A 23,968-nucleotide genomic window follows, 5' to 3' on the forward strand; every position below is an offset into this window, starting at 1 on the left:
GTAGGGTCGGAAGTCGGATGGGCCACTAAACCCAAACCCAAACCCAAACTCATTTCTCACCCTACTTTTAAGAAACGTAACAACTCGTTTGACAAGCAAGTCAGTGTACATCAGCACCTTGCGAAAATTAATGGAGAACTGTCTTTTATCTTATTTTCTTCCTCAGCATTCGACTTGAATGTTCAGCAAACAAGAAGACATTAGTCATGGCAATGTCATGCACTGGCGGACTTGTACCCTTTGCATTTCCTACTTCAAAGGTATGCAAAAACTCCTTTGTCTCTTGCTCTTCTTCCCACATCTCAACTCCTTTACCAAATGAACAGGTAAATGACAGCAATAGTAATAATAACAGTCCTAACAACAATTTTAGCTATAACAGAGCGACCCCATCTGAGAGATGGCCTCACCTTCAACTTCAACTAGCTGAAACTTATCCTTTAAGCCAAACCCCTTTTTCAGCTACCCCTCCTCAACTGACCCTTGTTGTTAAAGAAGCTGAATTGTCTCTAGAATCCTCAAAGTCTGAAACTTTGGGAATGAATGACGAGACCCAGGAAAAGTTGGGAAGAGTTAGTAAGACGAGAGTTAAGAAAATGACTAAACTGGCCTTGAAAAGGGCCAAAGATTGGAGAGAAAGAGTTAAGTTTTTGACTGACAGAATTTTGGGATTGAAACAAGACCGGTTTGTTGCTGATGTTTTGGACGATAGGAAAGTTCAGATGACGCCAACGGATTTTTGCTTTGTAGTGAAATATGTTGGTCAGGAGAACTGGCAACGTGCTCTGGAAGTTTACGAGTGGTTAAATTTGAGACATTGGTATTCCCCTAATGCTAGGATGCTTGCTACTATCTTGGCTGTGTTGGGGAGGGCCAATCAGGAGGTTTTAGCTATTGAAATCTTCACCAGGGCTGAACCAGCCGTTGGAAATACAGTCCAGGTTTATGATGCCATGATGGGTGTTTATGCAAGAAATGGAAGGTTTCAAAAGGTGCAGGAACTGCTTGATTTAATGCGCGAGAGAGGGTGTGAGCCTGACCTCGTGAGTTTCAATACTTTAATAAATGCTAGATTGAAAGCAGGAGCTATGTTGCCTGATTTAGCTATTGAGCTTTTGAATGAGGTGAGGAGATCTGGTCTTAGGCCAGATATAATAACCTATAATACTCTTATTAGTGCCTGTTCTAGGGAATCAAATTTGGAGGAGGCAATGAAGGTTTTTGAAGATATGGACAGTCATAATTGTCAACCTGATTTATGGACTTATAATGCTATGATTTCTGTATATGGTAGATGTGGGATGGCATATAAAGCTGAGCAGCTTTTTAGGAATTTGGAGTCTAAAGGGTTTTTCCCAGATGCAGTCACGTATAATTCATTGTTGTATGCTTTTGCAAGAGAAGGAAATGTCGACAAGGTAAAGGAGATTTGTGAAGAAATGGTTGAAATGGGGTTGGGTAAAGATGAGATGACCTATAATACAATTATTCACATGTATGGGAAGCTGGGCCAGCATGATTTGGGATTGCAGCTTTATCGGGACATGAAATTGTCAGGGCGGAATCCAGATGTGGTAACATATACTGTCTTGATTGATTCCCTAGGGAAAGCAAATAAGATAAAAGAGGCTTCTAAAGTGATGTCAGAGATGTTCGATGCTGGTGTTAAACCTACTGTGAGGACTTATAGTGCTTTGATTTGTGGGTATGCGAAGGCTGGAATGGCTGTGGAGGCTGAGGAGACATTCGATTGCATGCAGAGGTCTGGGATTAGACCTGATTTCCTGGCATACTCTATGATGTTGGATATCCTTTTGAGATGCAATGAGATAACAAAGGCATTGATGTTGTATCGGAAAATGGTTCGTGATGGCTTCAAACCAGATCATACCCTTTATCAGTTGATGCTTCAGGCACTAAGAAAGGAAAACAAAGTGGAAGATATTCAAAAGGTGGTCAGAGACATGAAAGAACTCTGTGGTATGAATCCTCAGACTATTTCTTCTTTTCTTGTCAAGGTTGAATGCTATGACCTTGCGGCGCAGATGCTGAGATTGGGCATCAGTAATGGTGATGAACTAGATGACAAGAATTTGTTGTCTATTTTGAGTTCATACAATTCATCTGGCAGGCACAAAGAAGCTTGTGAATTACTTGAGTTCCTGAAAGAACACACTGAAGGATGCAATCAACTGATAACTGAAGCTCTAGTTGTCATGCTTTGTGAGGCTTGCCAGTTAGATGCTGCCTTGAAGGAGTACAGTAAAGCTAGAGATTCTGGTTTGTTTAGTCGGAGTTCTACCATGTATGAGTCCCTTATTCGATGCTGTGAAGAAAATGAACTTCTAACTGAAGCTTCCCAAATTTTTACTGACATGAGATTTTATGGTGTTGAACCTTCTGAATATATTTTCAAAAGTATGGTGAAAATATATTGTAAAATGGGCTTCCCTGAGACAGCTCATTGTTTGATCAATCACGCTGAATTGAAAGGTATTCTTCTTGACAATTCCTTTATTTATGTTGATGTTATTGAAGCATATGGAAAAGTGAAGCTGTGGCAGAAAGCTGAAAGTCTGGTTGGCAATGTTAGACAAAGATATATGAATGTGGATAGGAAGATCTGGAATGCCTTAATACAAGCTTATGCTGCAAGTGGGTGCTATGAACGAGCAAGAGCTACTTTTAATACTATGATGAGAGATGGTCCTTCGCCAACAGTAGATTCCATTAATGGTATCTTGGAAGCATTGATTGTTGATGGAAGATTGACTGAGCTTTATGTGGTAATCCGGGAGTTGCAAGATATGGGTTTTAAAATAAGCAAGAGTTCTATTCTTCTGATGCTTGATGCATTTGCACAAGCTGGAAACCTCTTTGAGGTGAAGAAGATATACAGTGGAATGAAAGCTGCTGGTTATTTTCCTACAATGCATCTTTACAGGATTATGATTAGGCTGTTCTGCAAGGGAAAACAAGTGAGGGATGTTGAAGCAATGATCTCTGAAATGGAAGAAGCAGGATTTAAGCCTGATCTTTCAATTTGGAATTCTATGCTGAAGTTATATTCAGGAATTGATGATTATAAAAAGGCAGCTCAAATATATCAGCAAATTAAAGAAGCCAAACTTGAACCAGATGAGGACACTTACAACACTTTGATAATAATGTGTTGCAGAGATCGTAGACCTGAAGAGGGATTATCTCTGATGTATGAAATGAGGAAGGTGGGTTTAGAACCAAAATTTGACACTTATAAAAGTCTGATTTCAGCATTTGGCAAGCAGCAGCTCTTGGAACAAGCTGAGGAATTATTCAACGAGTTGCATTCAAAGGGCTATAAATTGGACCGTTCTTTCTATCATACAATGATGAAAATATTTAGAAATTCTGGAAACCATTCCAAAGCTGAAAGCCTATTAAGCATGATGAAAGAAGCTGGAGTGGAACCCACTATTGCCACAATGCACTTGCTTATGGTTTCTTATGGAAGCTCTGGACAGCCACAGGAAGCAGAAAAAGTCCTTAATAATTTGAAAGAAACTGGATTAAATCTTACTACACTGCCATATAGTTCAGTCATTAATGCTTATCTTAAGAATGGAGATTATAATGTTGGAATTCAAAAGCTTATAGAGATGAAGAACGAGGGCTTGGAAGTGGACCACAGAATATGGACATGCTTTATAAGGGCTGCAAGTTGGTCCCAACACACAAGTGAAGCCATTATCCTCTTAAATGCGCTTCGAGATGCTGGATTTGATCTTCCTATCAGGTAGTTGTTTTTCACTTTAGAAGCAAGTCAATGATCTTGAAGACAGATTTTCTTTGCCTTTGTTTCCTTATAATTATTGGTAATTATTATTGTTATCTAGGCTTATGACAGCAAAATCTGAGTTACTATTTTCAGAGATAGAAAGTTGTCTTGAGAAGCTAGAACCAGTAGAGGACAATGCAGCCTTTAACTTTGTCAATGCCTTGGAGGATCTGTTGTGGGCATTTGAGCTTCGAGCCACTGCCTCATGGGTTTTCCAATTGGCAGTCAAGAAGAGCATTTATCACCATGATGTTTTCAGGTTTGTTCTGATAGTGATAGGTTCAGTTTTTAAGTGCCTTTTTACCTAACTTTTTTTAAACTCCATTCCCACGTCAAGGAAGTTCTAAAAGCTAGTACAAGAAAAAGAAGTTTTTCGGAACAATTCAGGGATTTTTACTATTAAGTCTATTTTTATGTTACTGTGTCACTTTGCTGCACTTTTATTCCTAAGTTTCTTGACTCAAGCATAGCTTGATGATTTCAGATTATGATAGAAATGTGTTGGACTATCACAACTTTTATTATGTCTTAATATGTAGTTTTAATTAGTTTACAGCTGTGGTTTAGACAGTGAAATTTTTTTTCTTCACCTGATTTGGGGATCTAGTCCTTTAGATATTAGGATATTCTTGCTGCTAGCAATTTTTTTTTTTTTTTTTTTTTTGCGATTAAGCTGTGAGTGCCTTCTCCATTATAAGTTGAGTTACCTCAGAAACCCTGGATATGATGTGATTTCTAGGCTTCTCTATACTATGTTACTGCTTCTTTGATTCCAGCACACAACTACCTCTAGACTCGGTAATTTTGTTTGCCATTATAGATTGTGAGGGTAATTACATCCTTAAAACTCAAAATCTCCAATTTATCTTAACGATAGAGCTGATCTGAAAGATCCCACATCAAAGCAAAACTGGACATAGGAAAGGACTGAAGCTGCGAGGAACTTTGATGCAAATATAGAACTCTATGGTTTTTTATTCTTTAAAGAGGACTATTTTTATGCATGCATAATCATAGTTAGGAACTGATTGCAAATCAGACTATGATCATTTTTATACCGGCATTTTTCCCCTTATTGTTGTAACATCTCTGATTCAGGGTAGCTGATAAAGATTGGGGTGCTGATTTTAGAAAGTTGTCCGCTGGTTCTGCTCTTGTTGCTCTTACTTTATGGCTTGATCATATGCAGGCAAGTTCTCTTAACCTTTTTTAGTTTCTTTTGAATTGTTCTGAGGTTGAAAATCAGGTGTGATCATAGTAACAATAAACCATACCCATTTACAAAATAATAATAATATAGTGATATCTTGTAATGCCTAACTTGTTCTTGTTATTGCTTCTACCAGTGGTGGTCTCAATGATGCTAATGTAACTGCTGATAGAATACAATTTTCTAACTTCTGATTGTCATCATGAATATTCATTATTATTGTTCTTTTCATGTTTCACAATTTCTCTGGACTTGCAAATTTTATTTAATTCTGAAATTCAAGGCCCTTTTTGTACCTTATTGATTTTTAGTTTCTGTTTTACTTTTGTATTTGCGCCAGAACTTGTCTTTATTCACAATTGAGCTCCAATACTAGTTAGATCTCCCTTTCTGGCTACTGTAACTTTGGTATATAGCCTGTTAACTTAGGTAGTATGTGGAAAGATAGATACACGAGCATGACAGGAGGCAGACAGGGCTGCCCTCAAATTAATAGGAATTGGAAACTACCGTACACAGGCAAGTAAATTAAGGTTTGAGGGAAATTATGGTTTTATTTCAGACCAAAATGATGGAGAATTGTGAGAAAAATTAGGCTTTATAATTGAGTCTGCTATGGTATAAAAGGGGATCCTAAAAGCAAGAGTTTTCTGATTGATTTTTGAGCTGATCTGTGTTTCGGAATAGTACTGATGAACAGAAATTTAGTACTAGTTGAAACTTGAGGTAGGATAGATGGCATTTCCAGGGTTTAGGGAGATTGATTTACTTTAATGCATTTTATTTTGTTTATTTTCTTATGATTCATATTTAGATTGAGTGTTGTCTTGTGGGGGCTAAGGATCAAAATTCTGGCACTTTCTTGATCACACTTATATGTATTCCTGTTCTCGACCTGGGTTTTCGGTTATTGTTATTGTATCTCTAACTTGGCAATGCTTTTCCTTTGGAAGGATGCCGCGCTACAAGGAGATCCAGAGTCTCCAAAATCAGTTGTTCTGATAACCGGGACGGCAGAGTACAATATGGTTTCTCTTAACAGCACTTTGAAGGCATGCCTATGGGAGATGGGCTCTCCTTTTCTTCCTTGCAAAACAAGGAGTGGCCTCCTTGTAGCAAAGGCTCACTCCCTCAGGATGTGGTTGAAAGACTCGCCGTTCTGTTTGGACCTCGAATTAAAGGATGCCCCATCTCTCCCAGAACTAAACTCAATGCAATTAATTGAAGGATGTTTTATCAGACGCGGTCTTGTTCCTGCATTCAAGGACATAACGGAGAGACTTGGATTGATGAGGCCAATGAAATTTGCAAGACCGGCTTTGCTATCTGATAACAAAAGACACAAAGCAATTCAAGCTGATAGAGAGGGAGGTAAAGAAAAGTTGGAAAAGCTGAAGACAAAAGTTGGGTACGAGAGGACAAGGATTATCAAGAAGCTGAGATAGATATAATTTGTACGGAGACCCTTGTCAAATCCTAACGGAAGAAATTAGAGAAGAAAACCTGGTGTGAATTCGAGCTTCCTTGTACAGAAGATGGCACAACTACGTCAAATTTTAGCAATTTGAAGTGAGCATGGTTAATTCCCAAATGACCAAGCCCACCTCGCACAACCTGAAAGCCCCTTAAATTTACAATCCTCTATTCTTTACGTAAAACCATCAAATTTTGATTCCAAGATTTGATAGTGGATGTTGTTGGGTGTTTTTTTTTTTTGGCTTGCATGATTGAGCCTTGATGAGCTAAGAAAAGCATGTATCAGTAGAGCCTGTGAGAAAGAAGTGAATCCTTATTTTTAAAAAAAGAACAGTAGAAAGCAGTTGATTAAGGATGATTACTCCGTGAAAAAGTTGGAAGGCTTGCTAATTGCACTAAGGCCGTACGTTTAAGTATAAAGATTTTGCAATCAGAGTATCATTTATTCAAAGGATACCCAGTGCAAAGAATGGTATTTATTAAAAAAAAACGTAATGGATCAATCTTAAGAAGGCAGAATACCAAAAAAACACTAACACTGATATATAGTTTAATATGTGTAAGTTTAGATATTACAATGTCTGTCCTTCAGCAGGCTTAAGTTGATCCTCACTTACATCTCCATCTATTGGAATGTCAACCCCTAACCGCAGAAGCTCTTGCCGTAGTAAATCTGCGTTCTTGAAATGAAGACCAGTAATGCCAACTCTTACAGCAGCCTCAACGTTTTTGATCCTGAGACGCTTACCATGCCACATTTTAGTAAGTGAAGCTATAAGAGAGTAACTGTTCTAAGAAAGTGAAGTAATGTGTGTATGTGCACGTTTCTCAGAGCGATACACATGCATGCCAAACCAGTGAAATAGTTCTAAGATATTTGTGGCATGTTTTCCTCAACTTTTATTTTTCCATGCTAATATTACATCTAATAGGAAATTAAAAGTATTACTTTTGAGTTATTGCATGAATATAATATATATATATATATATATATATATATATATATATATATCAAAGTTGCTTTTCAAAGTTTGCTTAAAAGCATTAGAGAAAGATACAAGTTTCCTTCAAAGAAAAGCCTATGATGACCAGAGTGAAAATAATACAATGGGACTTCATGTCATCACTTGTACCCCAAAAAAGTGGCACATAGAAATTAGCCCACAAGCAATGTTAAATGTGCATTATACTATAACAAAATTTTCTCTTAAATGCCCTACACAAAATATGAGACAAGAATGATTGTGCACAGACACATCCATACCAGAAAACTCCCATGCAAACCCAATAGATGCACGAAGGCATTGGTCTGAAACAACACATGCATCCATATGTGTTCATGGGTTCAGACACAGGCCATAAGAAGAGAATTTTCTACTGCTTACCTTTAGCACTGACAGGTGTTCCCATGGTTTTTTCCATAAAATCAGGGTTTTTTTTTAATATCCGCTACAACTGGTTTTAGATCATATTAGAAGTGCCTCCTCAGTGGGAAGTAGTCAAGGATGATACCTGTCATCAATGAATATACAGCTCGCAGGATCAACTTTAAGATGTTGCACAACAGCCAAATAGAAATCAGGATCAGGCTTCCTCTTTCCTGGATGCACGGAGCACGGTAATCAGAATCATTCACTGTAGCAGAATGAGCTATTTAACAGCCACAAAACAGGTAATATCATCTCCAGATATACATATTTTCTCAAGAACACAATTAGTGACAGCTATACAGTATTTTAAAATATTGAAATATTTAAGGAGACTGAAAAATAAAAAAAGGAAAATCTTGTGTTAGAGACAAATAGATATTTTTGCATCATTTGTCTTTGAATGATGAATTCAAAGGCAACATGACTGCTCACTTGCTTCTGCAAGTGGCAGTAATGAACCAAATACTAGGAGTTGATCACTTAGCAGAAGTATAGAAGTGATGATATGTTGGATTAACAATTATAGAACACAAGAATGGTACAGGCACCACTAACTTTTATTTCATGTTCAACAAGATAAACAGAACGGGAACAGAATGGGAACAGAATGTAACCGAGGGAAAATTGGGAAATTTACATCCCTTTATTAGGTACCCTCTGTGTATACAGTTCATTTTCATGGTGATGCCACATTCATATGATCAACTCTGAAAATTTAGATAGACTCAAATCCAGTTAGAAGCAGAGCAGAAATGGAATGACAATGTGCCCACATCAGTGTAATAAATAAATGGGAAGAATAACCCACATAGCATAACACAAATTAGAAGGCATTAAGCACTAATTATCTTTTCAGCTGAAATAAAAACTAGATGTAGACTCCTTTGCTTAGAACTTTCATAATGCATCACACATCAGCCTGATAAACTACACATCATTCAGGACTAAATCAGCAAAATTAACCATTATGAACAGACAGCATTCACCATTAGCTTTAGATTTCTTACCATGACTTCAGAAAGAAAGAGGGTAAAGAGTGAGGAAATCACATTCTGCATAATTATTTAGAGGTTATTATGAAACATTAGGGAACAGATAAGGAATTATGAACTAAAAGAAATAAATTTAGAATAGACATTCTATATTTGGATATAGAAATTACAGAGATTCAATCATTCTGTGCGGAAGAAATATTTTAATCTGGACAGGAATTAGAGAATATCTAAAGAAGACCATATGCAAGAGTTTTACTACAGTCCACACTAACATCAAATCTCCACAAACAACATTATCAAGCTTTTATAAACGAAACAGTAAAAGTCAACTTAAAACTAAAAAAATAGAGACAACAAAACATAACAGATACACAATTAACACAATCAATCCAAGCCGGAAGTAGAACAGACACCATAAACAAACACCAGCTCTTGTGAAAATGTGCATCCAACAGACAGATAAAGACAGTGAAATGTCAACAATACCACTGAGTGAATAGGAGAATATTTGAGCGAATTGGAGAATAGTTAAGTCTTTGAACATACCATACACGCATGAACAAAATGTCCAGTATAAATAATTTGAAATTTTTAACTTGTCCTCAATTATCTTGTACCTGAAAAAATAAATACACATGTACATATCTTTAATTAATAAACTACTGAATCAGAACGAACCAGAAGAGCTGTTCCACCTTACCAAATGGGGTAATTTGTGAAAGCATGCATCTCATAGTTGTTTTGCTTCAAAGCTTGAAGCAACCGCTCTACTCCTTCTATGTAGGAATATCCTTTTCTCACACAATTTTTTAGGCCTGAAAGAAAGTTAGAGAAATTAACATATTTAGATAATTAGGAAGACCAACATAAAAATATCAGATATATTTAATGGACACACTCTTAAATTATAAATTAAATACAAAGAAGAAAACATTGTTGAAAATCTACTGCAACGGTATCTAAATATCAGATATATTTAATGGACACACACTTAAATTATAAATGAAATACAAAGAAGAAAACATCGTTGAAAATCTACTGCAACGGTATCATATTTTTCTCTTGTATTTAACAAATGCAATCTGTTTCTATAAACCTGAATGGAAATGCATTTATAATAGCATAACCTACTTCCCCTTCCATGTCCAGCTCTCAAGGGTAAGACAACATCAAAGCATGGTGCGGAGTTTTATGTATGATTAGTTTATTAATTATTAATTAAATAGCAGTTACGCACCACTATCATAGTTTTCTCTTGTATTTAACAAATGCAATCTGTTTCTACAAACCTGAATGGAAATGCATTTATAATAGCATAACCTACTTCTCCTTCCATGTCCAGCTTTCAAGGGTAAGACAGCATCAAAGCACGGTGCGGAGTTTTATGTACAATTAGTTTATTAATTATTAATTAAATAACAGTTATGCATATTTAAATACTTAAAAAAATTATATTTCACTTGCAAATCAATATTTGCTTTCTTTTATTTCTTACTATTACTTCTAAATATGTATGGAAACATTCGATCTATCAGATACATTTTCATTACTTGACAAAAAAGGCGAACACCATATTCATTATGAACAGAACAAAAATAATTGTAACAATCACTAGTCATTTACCAGATGACATACATTTTGCACTTGTTCCTGCATCAGTCTTTCTAGAGACCAGAGACTAGAAAATCAATCACCATTGTAGGATATTTTCTACATGTACCACCAACTGCACATTTGATTCTATCTGTTACTACTTCACAGGAGGACCTGCATCAAAACTTGCTCTGCCTTTATGCTTTCACTTTCCCTCCACCTCTCTCAAGCGCTCTCAGGACTGAGTACTTTTCTGTTCTAATTCAATCCCATTACCATTGTACAATATATCTAACCCCCATAACCAAATAAAAATGAAAAGAGCACACTGCATCATGTGCGTATTGACTCTGCTCCACATTTTGTGCAAAAAAAGGTATTTTTATGATACCAATAGTATTAGTGAACTAAATTTCTAATATTATCGTCCTACATGATATCATAGGTTTCTACATGTTCTTGTGGTTCATTAGACTATTGTATTCCTAAGAAAGTTCTTTTATCCTCTTGCGTAGAGTTAAAAGCTAAAGAAGACAAGCTAATTAATAAATTTATATCCTAATTTCATTGGATGAAAATTTTACAGTGGTTCAGGATACACGTGCCTATGAAACATGAACATATGTGCACACACAGCTGAATAAATGCAAGCTCTCTTTAACTCTTTGTCTCTGTATCTCTAGCACCACACAAACCAAGCAATTGCAGGCATGAATACATATACGCATATACATCCAGAATTATAAACAATAAAACTCATATCTATTTAAATTGACATGCAGTTGCATGTACGCAAACACTACACAGGTATCCACTCAGCCACCTATTGAGATCTCTATGCATTATATCAACATAAGCATTCATATTCAATGGCCTAAACCTTTCTTTGAAGAGTACAGAAGGCTCAGCACCACATGCCAATATGGTTTGGCTCTTTTGTTCATGCATAGTTCTAATACATAACACAGAATAGCCCTAAGAACTATAATTGCCAAGCTTAGTTTTTAGCAAACACAAAATGTTAAATTCCCATGCTCTCTTAGCTTGATGTCACCAAACCATTAACCCTGAAATAAGTTTCTTCTACTTTTGACAAATCTTTTCAACATACTTCTTAACTAGCAGTACTCAGATTCCTACCTCCAAACCCAGCACTGTCAACATGTTTGAGTCCAAAATTGTTTAAACCTTTTTCTTTGCGGTTTTCCCATAACAGTTTATATACCTAGCTATGTAAATTTCCGATATTACTGCCATCAAAATTAGCACTGTGGTACTAAAAGATTATGGAAAAGAAATATATATGCCATATGCAATAAAAAAGATAAAAATGACACAATGTACAATCTCAGCCAGAATTAATGCATAATATTTAAATTCAATTTTATTTGAGATTTATACTAAGATCAAGCACATTTTACATATATCAAATGAAATGCTAATCAACCTCATATAACGGATGGAAGGAAAAATATAGAGAAATAAAAATGCAAACCAACCTTCCAAATCAATAGGCCTTCCATCTTTAAAGAATTTGCTTGCTAGCTCCTCCTGAGAGGAAATAAGATAACTTTCTCACACTCCAAACCAGAAGATAAATGAGAAGAAAATAAAATCAGGAGGAAAGCAATGACTCAAAAGACGAGGCAATATTGAACCAAAGAGATCTAAGTAAGAAAGGAAAGAGAGAGGAAAAGGGAGTAAAAAACACAGACGAAAGGCATGGAATTATTTTGCGTTTCTTTAAGTCTCAAACTATATTGCTAAAAGCTTGTAGAAAGTACAAGACAGAAATAAAAATCCAAAATTCCATTTATAAATGTAAAATTGAATCTAAAATGATTAAGTAATCCTTCATAGTAGGTTTTTGGCGGATTAGAAATTTACAAGTGCCAGTAGATTTCTGTCAAAGAAGCAAATATATGGGTCAATATAGTAAAGGATCATGGTTTTGGATAGGTTAACATTGACATAAAACTAATAAGGCTACTACCATAAAAGAAGAGCAAAAATAAATATGCACATAATGATAGTTAACTAAAAGCAATACATAAGTGTTGTGCCATGTATTGGTTGTTTAGACAAGCTGCAATAGTTCACACATTCAGAAAAAAAAAATGTTAATAGAACAATATTTCAACTGCTGTATCAAATTATCAGAATAGCCAGTAGTATATCAGAGATAAAAAAGGACTACAAAGAAAGGCTAGTTAATTTTGTGTTTAACTGCCAAATAATATATTGCAAGAGATGTAAGATAACAACAATGATGGAAAAGTAAGAAAAACCAAAACTACTACAGTGTGTCCATCTTGGGTGTAACTTGAAATTGAATCAAGCCAGCGTGCAATATACTCAGGAAATTGTGAAACTACACTCATCCACTACTGAGCCAAGCTCAAGATCAGCACTGGCAAGGCTAATCAAGCATTATAAAAATGTATAAATTTCTAGTGAAATATACATATTATATGTGTACTAGAATTAAAACATTTTGTCTGTGTGTGTGTCACTATACTTATGTATGTATGATATAAATAAAAATAACATCACATATTGAAAGTATTTGAGCCTAATTGAGTCAAGCATAAGTTTGAAAAATGGAACTCATTCAAGCTCAAGGATGTTTTCAAGCCTCAAGTTTATAGTAGAGCTTGATCTCCAGCCTTTTACTCTGGAACTCTAGTCAACCTTCTTACACCCCAATGTACAACAATTCAAAGATAATCAACATCCACATAGCTTTTTATTGCTTTGAAATGGCAATCAATCCCAAAAATTGACAAGTGAAACGTACTTCAAGAAATATTTAATCTTGTTAGATGCCTCCATCAAAAAGTTTGAAAGATCCCTCAACACTATTCTCATTTGACTACTTACCTCAACATACATCTGAAGAAATATAACTAAACTTTTCCGCATTATATTTCTAGGTAGTGTACCTCATTAATCACCCCATTTTCGAATTCCATCCATGCAGTTGGATGCTTGAGGTCTATTAGTTCCTCCAAAGACATTCTGACCATCAAATTTAACTTTGATCACTTCCATAAACTATTGCCAAAAGGGGGCAAATATTGGTTTTAAATTAAAAAATGACAAAAACCGACAGACCCAGTTCCAAAAAAGGATTAAAAAAAAAAAACAAAATGAGGGAGGGAAATGAAAAACGCAGTTACCCGAAGAAGGCAGGGATATCATGATAAAAAGGGTCACGAACAGTGGTGTCCATGATGTCAAACAGCAATATGGGAAGCTTCCTGCTGTTGGTTTTGTTGTTTAAGGAAGCTGTTGTGTTGTTGGTATTCAATGCCATCCTGTTTCTGGGTTGTTTGGGAAGTAGTTTAGGATGGAACCAGATTGTCGGTGCTCTCACCAATTGAGCCATCCAAAATTGTTTTTCAACCAAAATGTGAGCAACAATCATTGATATTGTTTTTCCCTTTCAGGAAAGAAGGGGCAATGTTTGCAGCACAATCTGGGTTGGCCTCTGTGTTTGGGCCATTTGTTTGATCCATGTGGGTACTTATGAAAAAATGCCTTGGCCCAATCTTTTTGCCAATGGCTTTTTTCTTTTTTGTCATATATTTTCTTCTTATTGCTTGACCACTTCAAATTTTCTTCTAGGACAAACATGGCTTAGAATCATGATTGGAAGTCTTGTTTTGCAATATTATGCATTTTTAAGCCATTGATGAAAAAGCTTTGGGCTTATTTAATTTGAATATTAATTATGCTATAAAGATCTATTATATGTCTCGTTATATATGTAGAGCTGTTCATGGGATTATTTGGAATATTAGTACAATATATTTGTTCTTAGTCATTTTTTTCAAATCAATGCTATTAAAAAATGATTTGCAATCTCTCTTTACTGTTTAAATAGCATTTTATATGGATTTAACCAAAATATTATACAAGATTTTAGTAACATTTAAAGAAAAAAATGTCATTAAATAATTTGCATAATATAATGATAAATATAACATTTATATAAAAATTGTATTAAACATGAAAAATTTTAAATAAAAACATAAATAGTACTTTACATATATAAAGAGATGTTACTTAAACTCAAAATCAATCTTATGAAATTAATAGTTAATTTTTTATAATATATACTATACATGGCTATTTATTTATTTTTTTAGTTTCCTATCAATCACCAAACTCAAATTTTTTATTTTTTCGATTTTATTTTTTTATTATTTTGCTACAAGCCTACAAGTGCTTTAATCCAAAACTTTGGATTTATGATAATATTTTTAAGTAATTCTTAAAATTTATTTCTAGGATTGTGAAATGCAGTCCCATAAAATCCATACAAAAACAAAATACTAATTAAATGACCTTCCAATCAAGTTTACATCACATCATAAACCAAACCAAATTACAAGTAATTATTGAGACCACAAAATCAAATAAGCACATAAGAATCAGCAACTTGTTCTGCCATTTTTTTTTTTAGTAAGATCTTACAAGAAGGTGAATCCTCCTGAGCTCCAAGGCTGCCTCTTTCATTGTCGGTCTCTCATCTCCCTTTTTCCCAACACACTTGAATGCAAGTGCTGCAAATGCTTGAATTTCTTCTCTGCTTCCTTCTTCGAGAACTCTACTATCTATGACTTGGTTTAAGCGGTTCTCTTCTACAAAAGGAACAAAGTAATTAGCCAAGCCAAATGAAATTGCAGAGGGATCAATGGCTGTCAACAGTTCTATTAGCACTACCCCAAAGCTATAAACATCACATTTCTCATTGACACGCAATGTGTCTTGGTATTCGGGGTCCATGTATCCGTATGTGCCCAAGGCTTCCCAGCTGTGGACGGTCTCTTCAGGGGATATAGGGGTTGAGAATCCGAAGTTTGATAATTTGGCTGTGAAATGCTCATCCAAAAATATGTTCATAGTTTTAACATCCAGATGAACAATAGGCTTTAATGAACCTAAATGCATGTAGGAGAGTGCATAGGATATCTCTCCAGCAATTCTTACACGATCTGACCAAGAGATTGAGCAAGAGTTTGGGTTCCTTCTATGAAGATTATCATAGAGAGTCCCGTTTGATAGAAACTCAAAAACCAGGACCGGTATTTCAGTTTCCAAGCAGCAGCCATAGAGTCTCACCACATTCTTGTGGTTGATTACTTGTTTTATTGTTACCTGGTTCAAGAAAAAATCAATAATACCCTCAGTAGGAGCAAGGCTTTCATGTACTTTGATAGCGACTCTCCCATTTTCCATGATTCCTTTGTACACTGTAGCAATTTGAGTGCCAATGATAAGGTCCTGGTCAAAGTTGTTTGTAGCTTGTCTGATATCCTTGTAAGAAAATATCCTGAGTGGCTCGCTATAGAAGCTTTTCCCCTGGAAAAGGGTCATTTGCTTCTCTAATAAGGTGGCTCCGTTGCGGATGTAGTTTTCTTGTTCACGGCTGGATGCAGATATAGAGGTACCCCCAAATTTTTTCCCTAAGCATATCTTTCTTAATTTCCTAATCACTCTACTTACTTCCATTACCTATAACCAACCACAGCCTACAGCCTGCAAACACCCAGCAAAAGTAGACACCCCCAAGAAAAAATCATGAATCTGCCACTGTCGAAGAAGGTAACCTGAATAGAACGAATGAAAAAGGGCTTGAACATGACTATATGTTGGGGTGCAAGTGAAATCTCATGCTAAAATAAAGAAAACAATGATATTAGCATTACATATCATGCTACAACTCTCAATATGATTGTTGATAATATTTTATCTAATTGTTGATATTACAAGCATAGTTCATGATCTTATACATAGAATTATAACCCGACATGGCAAAGTAGACAATGTCTAAATGCTTAGATAATTTTACTTAGGAAAAGATTTGACTCCTAGCCACCATACTTCCCTTTCCTTGCATCTGCATTGCATAATTTTTCTTGATTCTTCCTCAAACTTGGATGTAACTGAGGCAAGCCAGCGTGCAAGCTACCAGGAAATAGTTAAACTAGTCTCTGCCACTGCTGACGCTGGCAAGGCTAATCAAGCATTTTAAAATGCATAAATTTCTAGTAAAATACATATATTATACTCTATTTGTCCCAAAATATTTGTCAGTTATTGATTTTTACGGAGTTTAAAAAAAAATTTTTGATTTCAATGTATTTAGTATTAAAATTTAAAACTTTTAATAAAATTAAAGTTTCATAATTTTTAATATAAAAAGTAAAAAAAATCATAAAAATTAATTTTAAAATATAAAAAAGTAAGAGTTTTAAATATTCAAAAAAGAAAATAAAACATAATTTTGGGACATAAAAAAAAAGACAAAAAAATAAAACAGAGGAGTATTATAGTATATTATATTATGTTATATTAGGTTCTAGGCTACATAAAACTAAACCATTTTGCGCGTGTAAGGCAGAGCAACCGGGCAGGCCGGTTTTTTTATGGGTTAGTTTCCAAAACCGATTTAACCTATTAATCTCAAGAATAACCGACCGACCGACCGACCGACTAACTAAGCGAATAATAACCGAAATTAATCGAATCTATTTAATTCGGTCGGTTGCAATGGTTTTATTGATTTACCAAATCTGTATTTCACCTAATTGTATCGGTTTTAATGTTAAGCAGCAAATTCTTTAAGAATTTGAAGACTATTAATCAACACTACTCATATTAATCTCATAATATTATAAATAAAACAACAACATGGGTTGGGTCAAAGAGACATAAAAGGAAAAAGAACATCAACAGAATGAGAAATGCTAAATCAACAAGTAGAAGTTGTGAGTCACTAACCTTTGCCGGGGGAAAGATGCTTGCCGCCTGGTGCTGTGGATCAGTGGTACTGGTATCGAAGCTGCTGGTGCAGGATGGAGGAAGAATTGAATCAAACCAGGGATGAAATCAGAGGGTTAGAGGGGAGTCATGAAGAAATTAGAGAAGAAAGAGACGAATCAGAGGTGAGTTAAGAAAAAAGATTGAAGAAAAAGGGTCAGAGGTCAGAGGTCAGAGGAGTCAAGAACCTGGAAAGGAAAAAGGGATTTTGGGGCTAAGGTTATTAATTGTTTTAAATATTTAATTATCATCTGTTTTTTTATTGGATGAGTTACTATTTACATCACCGTATTTATAAAAATAAAAAACCGACCGAATAATTTGATTAAACCGGAACAATAACCGATTTTAAATCAAAACTAAAATAATTGACCCGATTTTATCTAATTAAGTTGGCTTGCATCGATTATTTCAGTTATAACCGAAATACGCTCTCTCCTATCTACGTGTGTGTTTGTCTATATTTATGTATGTATGATATAAATAAAAATAATATCACATGTGCAAAGCATTTGGCTTAACTGAGTCAAGCTTAAGTTTGAAAATGGAACTCATTCAAGCACGAGGAACCCATTTTCGAACTCAAACCATGCAGTTGGATGCTTGCAATCATGGTAAAAAGGGTCACGAACAATGGTGTCCATGATGTCAAACAGCAAATATGGGACGCTTCCAATTGTTCGTTTTGTTGTTTGAGGAAGCTGTTGTGCTGTTGATGTTCAATCCCGTTGGCCTTTGTGATTGCGCTTGCCATTTGCTTGATCCATGTGGGTTCTTCTGAAAAAATGCCTTGGCCCAGTCTTCTTTTTTAATATATAATATCACAACACTAATCGTGATGGAAATCAATCAGATAAATGTTTTTATTTATTTTGTTTTTGCAAACTTTTACTGAACCAATCATGATATTTGATAGTATATAGAATGATTGCAAGTCTCAAAATTTGTCATTATTTTATCTACATGAAAATAACATCAAGTTGGACATGCCACACATAAGCATAGGTTGGTGCTGGGTAAACTATTTTGTATGATATTCTAATTCTATCATGATTTCCAGGATTTCTACTGCCCTCCAATGTCGTCCATTGTTTTGAAATCTTTTTCACTTATGCTAAAATAAATTATATTATTTTTTGCAATTTAATATCTATAAAAATTTCATGATTAAATACTTAAATTTTGTTTTCACCAATCATTTTATCCTGCACACTAATATTACTAATATTGTTTAAGGATAACTTGATACGAAATAAAAAATCAATAATATAATAATATATGAAATATTTTTATTGATTAATATTTATCATATCAATATTTTGACTAACAATGTTAGTCAATATACAAACAAATTTGACGAAAAAGAAAGTTTAAATACATATAATTTTTTTTATAAATACCAAATCATTAAAAGTAATATAATTCATAATTCAAATAACAAATTAATTCTTCAATCAAATAGAAATAAAAATTCTTCCATAAACTGAAAGCATTTGTCTACAACAGTAACCTCGACGGCTTCAGGAACCAAAGTTCAAACTAAATGCCATTCCCTATCAAATGAAACATTTTCTATGAACAAAAGATTACCATTTTTTTCTTTAAGTTTCCTTTGTCTTTTAAGTGAGAGATTACTACTGAGAATGATACTATACAGTACAGACACTAATAGCAACAGCAGATTTTCAAAGAAACTAAATATCCAAAGAAATGAGCAAAAATTGCCGTTCAGTCTCATTTGACTCCACAGGAAGCAAAAGATCACTTGTATATTCTTAGAACATCTTGTCATTTCTCCTCAAACTCAACGTCAATAATTTCAGGTTCAGACTTTCTTGAAGCGGTGCCCCTGCTGTCTCTGCGAAAGAAGTCGCCTTCTGGTTGCCATACAATGTTTCCACAGCTCGCACACCGTATTATTTGGTTTTTATAACCAACAAACTGCCTCTTACAAGCTGGACAAGCACCCTGTCCAATTTATCATAGAAAGGCCAGAAAGCCATTTCAAATAATGTTTATGACTAAAACAAAAGTTGATTGAAGGTAATACATGGATTTCTGAACACACACTGTAAAGCATATTGACATAAACCAAACCACGAACAAAATGAAGAAGTTTTAAAACGTATTTGCAATGAAGTTGTGAATAAATGGACCCTAGGTTGTTTCTGCTACCAAATTTTGGTTCCCTTCTCAAGGAATATACATGGTCAAAAGTTTACTCAGATACAATACACCATTATAAACAAACTAACACAATGTTATGCCCTAAAAGCTCCACATTCCCACTTGAATCCATCCAACAACTTGACAAACTCACTAGCATAAATTCTAGAACTTGTCAAACTAAACCACTGAAAAGAAAAAAAAAGGACACGAAACAAATTTTTATAAAGAAAACCTGATTAATAAAAGATTTTATCATTGAAATCAACCGCAAAAGAATTGTTAATTCTAGTTTCTACGTTTTATTTTCACATTACTCCTCACAATGAAACCAAGCTAACAATGATATATGTTACTAGAAGGAAGATCTTCCTAGAAACTCAATGTTGTAAGGATAGTAATAACAACAAGGAAAAGAAATGTTAGAAGTTATGAACATCCATTGTTACCATTCTGCATCTAAATAACCACATTGAAGAAACTTTAGCTGTAATCATCAAAATAGTGAGTAAAATATTTTTTCAGCTACTAATAAAGTAGAACTAAAGAATTACATGCATGACAAGACTTTGATTTTGATCATATGGTTCCATATGTTATGACCAGAACTTACTACTGTCACCTTTTACAGGGAAAAGAAGGAATAAAAACTAAACAAATAAATGTTAGAAAGATGAACACATATGTTATGCAAGTCATCATTTTTTTCCTGCATTATATGTGTTGTGTTATAAAAATAAGTGATACCTTAATAACAAGATTATTGGCAACAGTCCCAATAAGAAGAGGTCCAGCAAATGGCAGTATCCATATGGCACATATTAAAAATCGGAACAGCCAACCAGATAATGCAAACCAAAGGAAGAAAATTGTCTGCAAACAGATAAAAGAAAACTCTTATTACCCTGAAATGAGTTAGCTAATGATCTATAACCAATACAAACAATTTATCTCAATCCTATCACTTCCTGATTAAAACTTTCAATAGAAATTCAATGACTCAATTCTCTGCTTTGAAGAAAAACACCTTGAAAAGATTAAATTTCCAGGCAAAAGATATTGAAGAATAAGATTATGAGAGTCATAGGCATCTTACCTTTAACCAATTAATAATAAGTTGTGACCTAACTTGAATATAAGGCCACCCATACAAACCCAGATACAACTGACATGACATGCAAGACCACATGACTCTCCCTTACATGTAGGCCCAATAGAACCACTGAGAATAATAGGCCTGTAACATGGACTCCCAAAATGAAGTAAACAAACACTTGGGCATATGAAGTATTCAACCTAAAACCAACTTGTAACAGGTGTTGAAGCTAGACTTTGATAGAAGGCAATTATAAACTCCAAAAACAACTGATGTTGGATATCTTCTACTTAACAGATGTTAAGAGATGTAAAAGGTTCATCCTCTTTAACTAGTTACAGGCAATGAAAACATGATATTGTATATTACAAATTAAAGTATAGGTCACGATAGTTTTAATTTTAAGGAGTTTTTGGACTTCACCAATTACTTAACAACCCCCACCACACAACAACCTATCTTACCAACTTCTTTCACAACAGAATCATTTTTAAAAGGAGACCCCCCAAGGGGGGGGGGGGGGGGAATTGTTATCATAAAAAACATGCGTTCCTAAGCTCTATCAAACTGTTCCTTTTTCTACTTACTTTTTGGCTTTGATTTCTTGCTTTCAAAAGCTAAAGGCACATTTGGATGTAAAATGCAATGAACATTTTTGAAAAATTAAAAATTTAAGAATATAACTTTCATATAAATAGTAAAATGCATGAGTTTACTTTCAAATGAAACAATAACCTTTGAATTAATCATGCATCCTAGTGAATTACACATTAAATTAGCACATAATTTTTCATTTTCTATTTTCTTTTGCTTCATGACAATCTTTATTTTTGGAAGCAACAATGAAATTGAACCTATAAAAAATAAAAATTACCGATGACAGTAGGAAAAAGTATATTTAACCCCTGAGGTTTGATTAAAAAAAATACATTTACCCTCTTTAGTTGGAAAAACACCCTCTTATCCCCTGTGGTTTGGTAAAACATACACAAAATTCTAATCCAGTTATATTCTAATTCAAGCTCATGTTAAATATTTTAAACTTATCTTTAATTGACAAAGGATATTTGCTTTTTCATTTAAAATTGACTTAATGAATAACACAGGTTAGTGTATTTTTCACCAAACTCACAGGATAAGAGGGCGTTTTGGAACTAGGATTTTCAAACTAAAGGGGTAAGCGATATTTTCTATGAAACCACATGGGCTAAGTGTATTTTACCCATTAAAGCTAGTAAAGTTGAAACTTAACCGAATGTTACTTACAGCAAAACTTTTTCCTAATGGAGTATCCAAGAAATCATTCAGCTGCTTCCTGTACTGCAACCATATTCACAAAATCCCCCAAAATAATTAGTTAGTTTAAAAGTTACAAATAAAAAAATTAAAATTAGAATAAGAAATAAAGGAAAACACGAACCCTAGGCCAATTTCTACTAAAATCCATAGTAAAAGTCCGCCAACGGAGTCCAATCTCGAACTCCCTATCGATTTCACGAGCACGGTCAGTGGCGGATCGGACTACGGAGGAGAGTCGGCGGGAAACGGAGTACTGGCGGTCTAAGCGTTCAGCAGTCTTTTTAGCTTCGAAGACGAATTGCTCGAAGCCGTCGTTGGCGGTTCGCCAAGCATCCTTCCAGGCCTCACCGGAGGCCATGCGGCGAGTGAAGGTGTCGAAGTCGCTCCGCCTAAAGGATTGGACTAATAAGCGACGTCGCTGCTGAGGAAGCAGAGGGTGCGGCTGAAACTTTATCGTGTGCCATGCCGTTGATGGCAGAGCTGTGGCCATAACCCAGAATCTCAGATTACGAATTTTTTGTTTTTCTCACTTTCCAATTTTTCCTTTCTGTTTTTGCCCTTTTAAATATATTTTAGACTCTTAGTGAACACTTAAAACTCGCCGTTTGCCGCTAAGTTAAACAGCTAACCATCTCTCTCCTTAAAAAACAAAGAAAAGTGTGTTCTTAATTTTTAGTTTTTACCAAAAAAAAAAAAAAAAAAAGGTGTTGTATAATTTTCTACCGTAAATTTTATTTTGAAAAATAAAAAGGTAAAAACTATTTCTTGGAAAAAAAAAAGATAAGAATGATTTATTAAATTTTTTTTTACAAAATAAAATATAAAGTAAATTTAATAATATAAAATATGATATCGTCATACTATATAAATATAATATAAAAATAAAATATAAATATAATATAATTTAAAATTTTAATAATAATTTTATATAAATTTAATAAAATAAAAAATATATTTTATATTTTTATATTAATATAAATTATAATATATAATTTTCATATAAATTTTTATATTTTATATAAAAATATAAATTAAAAGGCGAAAGACTATTAAAAATTCTAATAAATAAGATTAATTGGATAAAAATAACCAATAAATTTGGACTATAGAATTTAGTCTCACAAGTCTAAATTCACTTCAACCTAATACAGTTACTTGATTTATGAAAAATCAAATTTAAAGGTACAAAATTTTACTCTTATACGTACAAATGCTCTGAAGCGTATTGCATAGCTTGTAGGAGGCATGCCTAACCATTCTAATATTTTTGGTGCATGCCAAATCAAAATCAAGCACCATCCCGATAAAATTCAATTCCATGATGAGATGCCTCTCATAACTATGAATCTTGGATCTTAATTTGGTGAGCGTCTGTACTTCGTTATGAAAGTATAATTAATATATAATTATTTTTAAAAAATTATAATATTATGGATTTAGAGATTCAACAATGTAGAAGAGAAAATAAATAATTTACACATTTATATCATTTAAAGTGTTTAAATATTTATAACAATTAATCTCAATGATAATTTTTTGATTTTTTATATAAATAATCTTAAAATTATAAGATATAAGACTTAATTTATTGTTATTGTTATAATCTCAATGATGAAATATCAAAGTAATTCATTAAAAATGGTTTACTTATCATTTTGATTGGATTAAAAAAAATAATGAAGGCTTCATAGAATTGCACTATAAAAAAATTTTTTTTTTGCTAACTCAAAACATTAATTGATGCAAAAGGTAATTTTTATTTTTGGAAGGAAAGCTTATGAAAATGTAAAGTTAACAGAGGTCTTTATTTATTTATTTATTTTCTTATTTGATAGACCTTTATTTAGTTTCTTTATTTATTGTGTTATTAGATTTGATGAATGTAAGGTAGTTTTAACATAAAGTCAAATTCATTATAATTTATTATAAATATGAATTATCTAACAATTAGGTTTTAATTTTGAAGGGAATAACTTTAGTATATGTTTCAATATCCTCCAACCAAATATTAATAATTACTGTTATCAAATTATGTTATACATTTTTATATTAAATTAG

General features: G+C 33.8%; 3 protein-coding genes and 1 pseudogene across 7 annotated transcripts; 1 reads left to right on the forward strand and 3 right to left on the reverse strand.

Annotated features, from left to right (window-relative positions):
- Positions 1–97: 97 nt before the first annotated feature.
- On the forward strand, positions 98–6,856 carry LOC111293584 (pentatricopeptide repeat-containing protein At3g18110, chloroplastic-like). 2 transcript variants are annotated; one of them, XR_016327433.1, is made up of 4 exons: positions 98–3,775; positions 3,911–4,076; positions 4,916–5,006; positions 5,981–6,856. XR_016327433.1 is itself a non-coding variant. In XM_022886346.2 (4 exons), the coding sequence occupies exons 1-4, from the start codon at positions 207–209 to the stop codon at positions 6,470–6,472; spliced, it is 4,353 nt and encodes a 1,450-aa protein (XP_022742081.2). In that variant the 5' UTR covers positions 98–206; the 3' UTR covers positions 6,473–6,856. The 2 variants fall into 2 exon arrangements, 1 of the variants encoding a protein (XP_022742081.2); XM_022886346.2 differs by having other exon boundaries at positions 3,876–4,076.
- A 166-nt stretch (positions 6,857–7,022) lies between these two features.
- Positions 7,023–13,950, reverse strand: LOC111293585 (flavin mononucleotide hydrolase 1, chloroplatic-like). Of its 3 annotated transcripts, none has more exons than XR_016327434.1 (7): positions 13,701–13,950; positions 13,464–13,539; positions 12,021–12,072; positions 9,629–9,743; positions 9,475–9,545; positions 7,889–8,103; positions 7,023–7,238 (listed from the first exon to the last, which is right to left on the reverse strand). XR_016327434.1 is itself a non-coding variant. In XM_022886348.2 (7 exons), the coding sequence occupies exons 1-7, from the start codon at positions 13,946–13,948 to the stop codon at positions 7,076–7,078; spliced, it is 813 nt and encodes a 270-aa protein (XP_022742083.2). In that variant the 5' UTR covers positions 13,949–13,950; the 3' UTR covers positions 7,023–7,075. The 3 variants fall into 3 exon arrangements, 2 of the variants coding, with proteins under 2 accessions (XP_022742083.2, XP_022742084.2); XM_022886348.2 differs by having other exon boundaries at positions 8,016–8,103; XM_022886349.2 differs by having other exon boundaries at positions 7,023–7,246; positions 8,016–8,103.
- Positions 13,951–14,839: 889 nt separating this feature from the next.
- Positions 14,840–17,567, reverse strand: LOC111295396 (wall-associated receptor kinase-like 1 pseudogene; annotated as a pseudogene). Its single transcript, XR_016327435.1, has 2 exons — positions 17,311–17,567; positions 14,840–16,136 (listed from the first exon to the last, which is right to left on the reverse strand). The product of XR_016327435.1 is annotated as a wall-associated receptor kinase-like 1 pseudogene (transcript).
- Positions 17,568–18,808: 1,241 nt separating this feature from the next.
- LOC111295444 (uncharacterized) lies at positions 18,809–22,501 on the reverse strand. The gene is made up of 4 exons (XM_022888939.2): positions 22,032–22,501; positions 21,878–21,931; positions 20,263–20,388; positions 18,809–19,317 (listed from the first exon to the last, which is right to left on the reverse strand). The coding sequence occupies exons 1-4, from the start codon at positions 22,398–22,400 to the stop codon at positions 19,138–19,140; spliced, it is 729 nt and encodes a 242-aa protein (XP_022744674.1). The 5' UTR covers positions 22,401–22,501; the 3' UTR covers positions 18,809–19,137.
- Positions 22,502–23,968: the final 1,467 nt, after the last annotated feature.

Source organism: Durio zibethinus, chromosome 14, assembly GCF_047325235.1.
Source record: "Durio zibethinus cultivar Kanyao isolate XHJ-2024 chromosome 14, ASM4732523v1, whole genome shotgun sequence".
Lineage (NCBI taxonomy): Eukaryota > Viridiplantae > Streptophyta > Magnoliopsida > Malvales > Malvaceae > Durio > Durio zibethinus.

Coding starts and splice junctions, on each gene's coding strand:
- LOC111293584 (XM_022886346.2), top strand. CDS start 207: ATGGCAATGTCATGCACTGGCGGACTTGTACCCTTTGCATTTCCTACT. Junction 4,077..4,915: donor TATCACCATGATGTTTTCAG/GTTTGTTCTGAT, acceptor TCTCTGATTCAG/GGTAGCTGATAAAGATTGGG. Junction 5,007..5,980: donor TATGGCTTGATCATATGCAG/GCAAGTTCTCTT, acceptor TTCCTTTGGAAG/GATGCCGCGCTACAAGGAGA.
- LOC111293585 (XM_022886348.2), bottom strand. CDS start 13,948: ATGATTGTTGCTCACATTTTGGTTGAAAAACAATTTTGGATGGCTCAA. Junction 13,540..13,700: donor GATATCCCTGCCTTCTTCGG/GTAACTGCGTTT, acceptor TTTGATGGTCAG/AATGTCTTTGGAGGAACTAA. Junction 9,744..12,020: donor AAGGCCTATTGATTTGGAAG/GTTGGTTTGCAT, acceptor ACTTTCTTTCAG/GCCTAAAAAATTGTGTGAGA.
- LOC111295444 (XM_022888939.2), bottom strand. CDS start 22,400: ATGGCCACAGCTCTGCCATCAACGGCATGGCACACGATAAAGTTTCAG. Junction 21,932..22,031: donor TTAGTAGAAATTGGCCTAGG/GTTCGTGTTTTC, acceptor ATATGGTTGCAG/TACAGGAAGCAGCTGAATGA. Junction 20,389..21,877: donor CATTAGGAAAAAGTTTTGCT/GTAAGTAACATT, acceptor ATCTGTTTGCAG/ACAATTTTCTTCCTTTGGTT.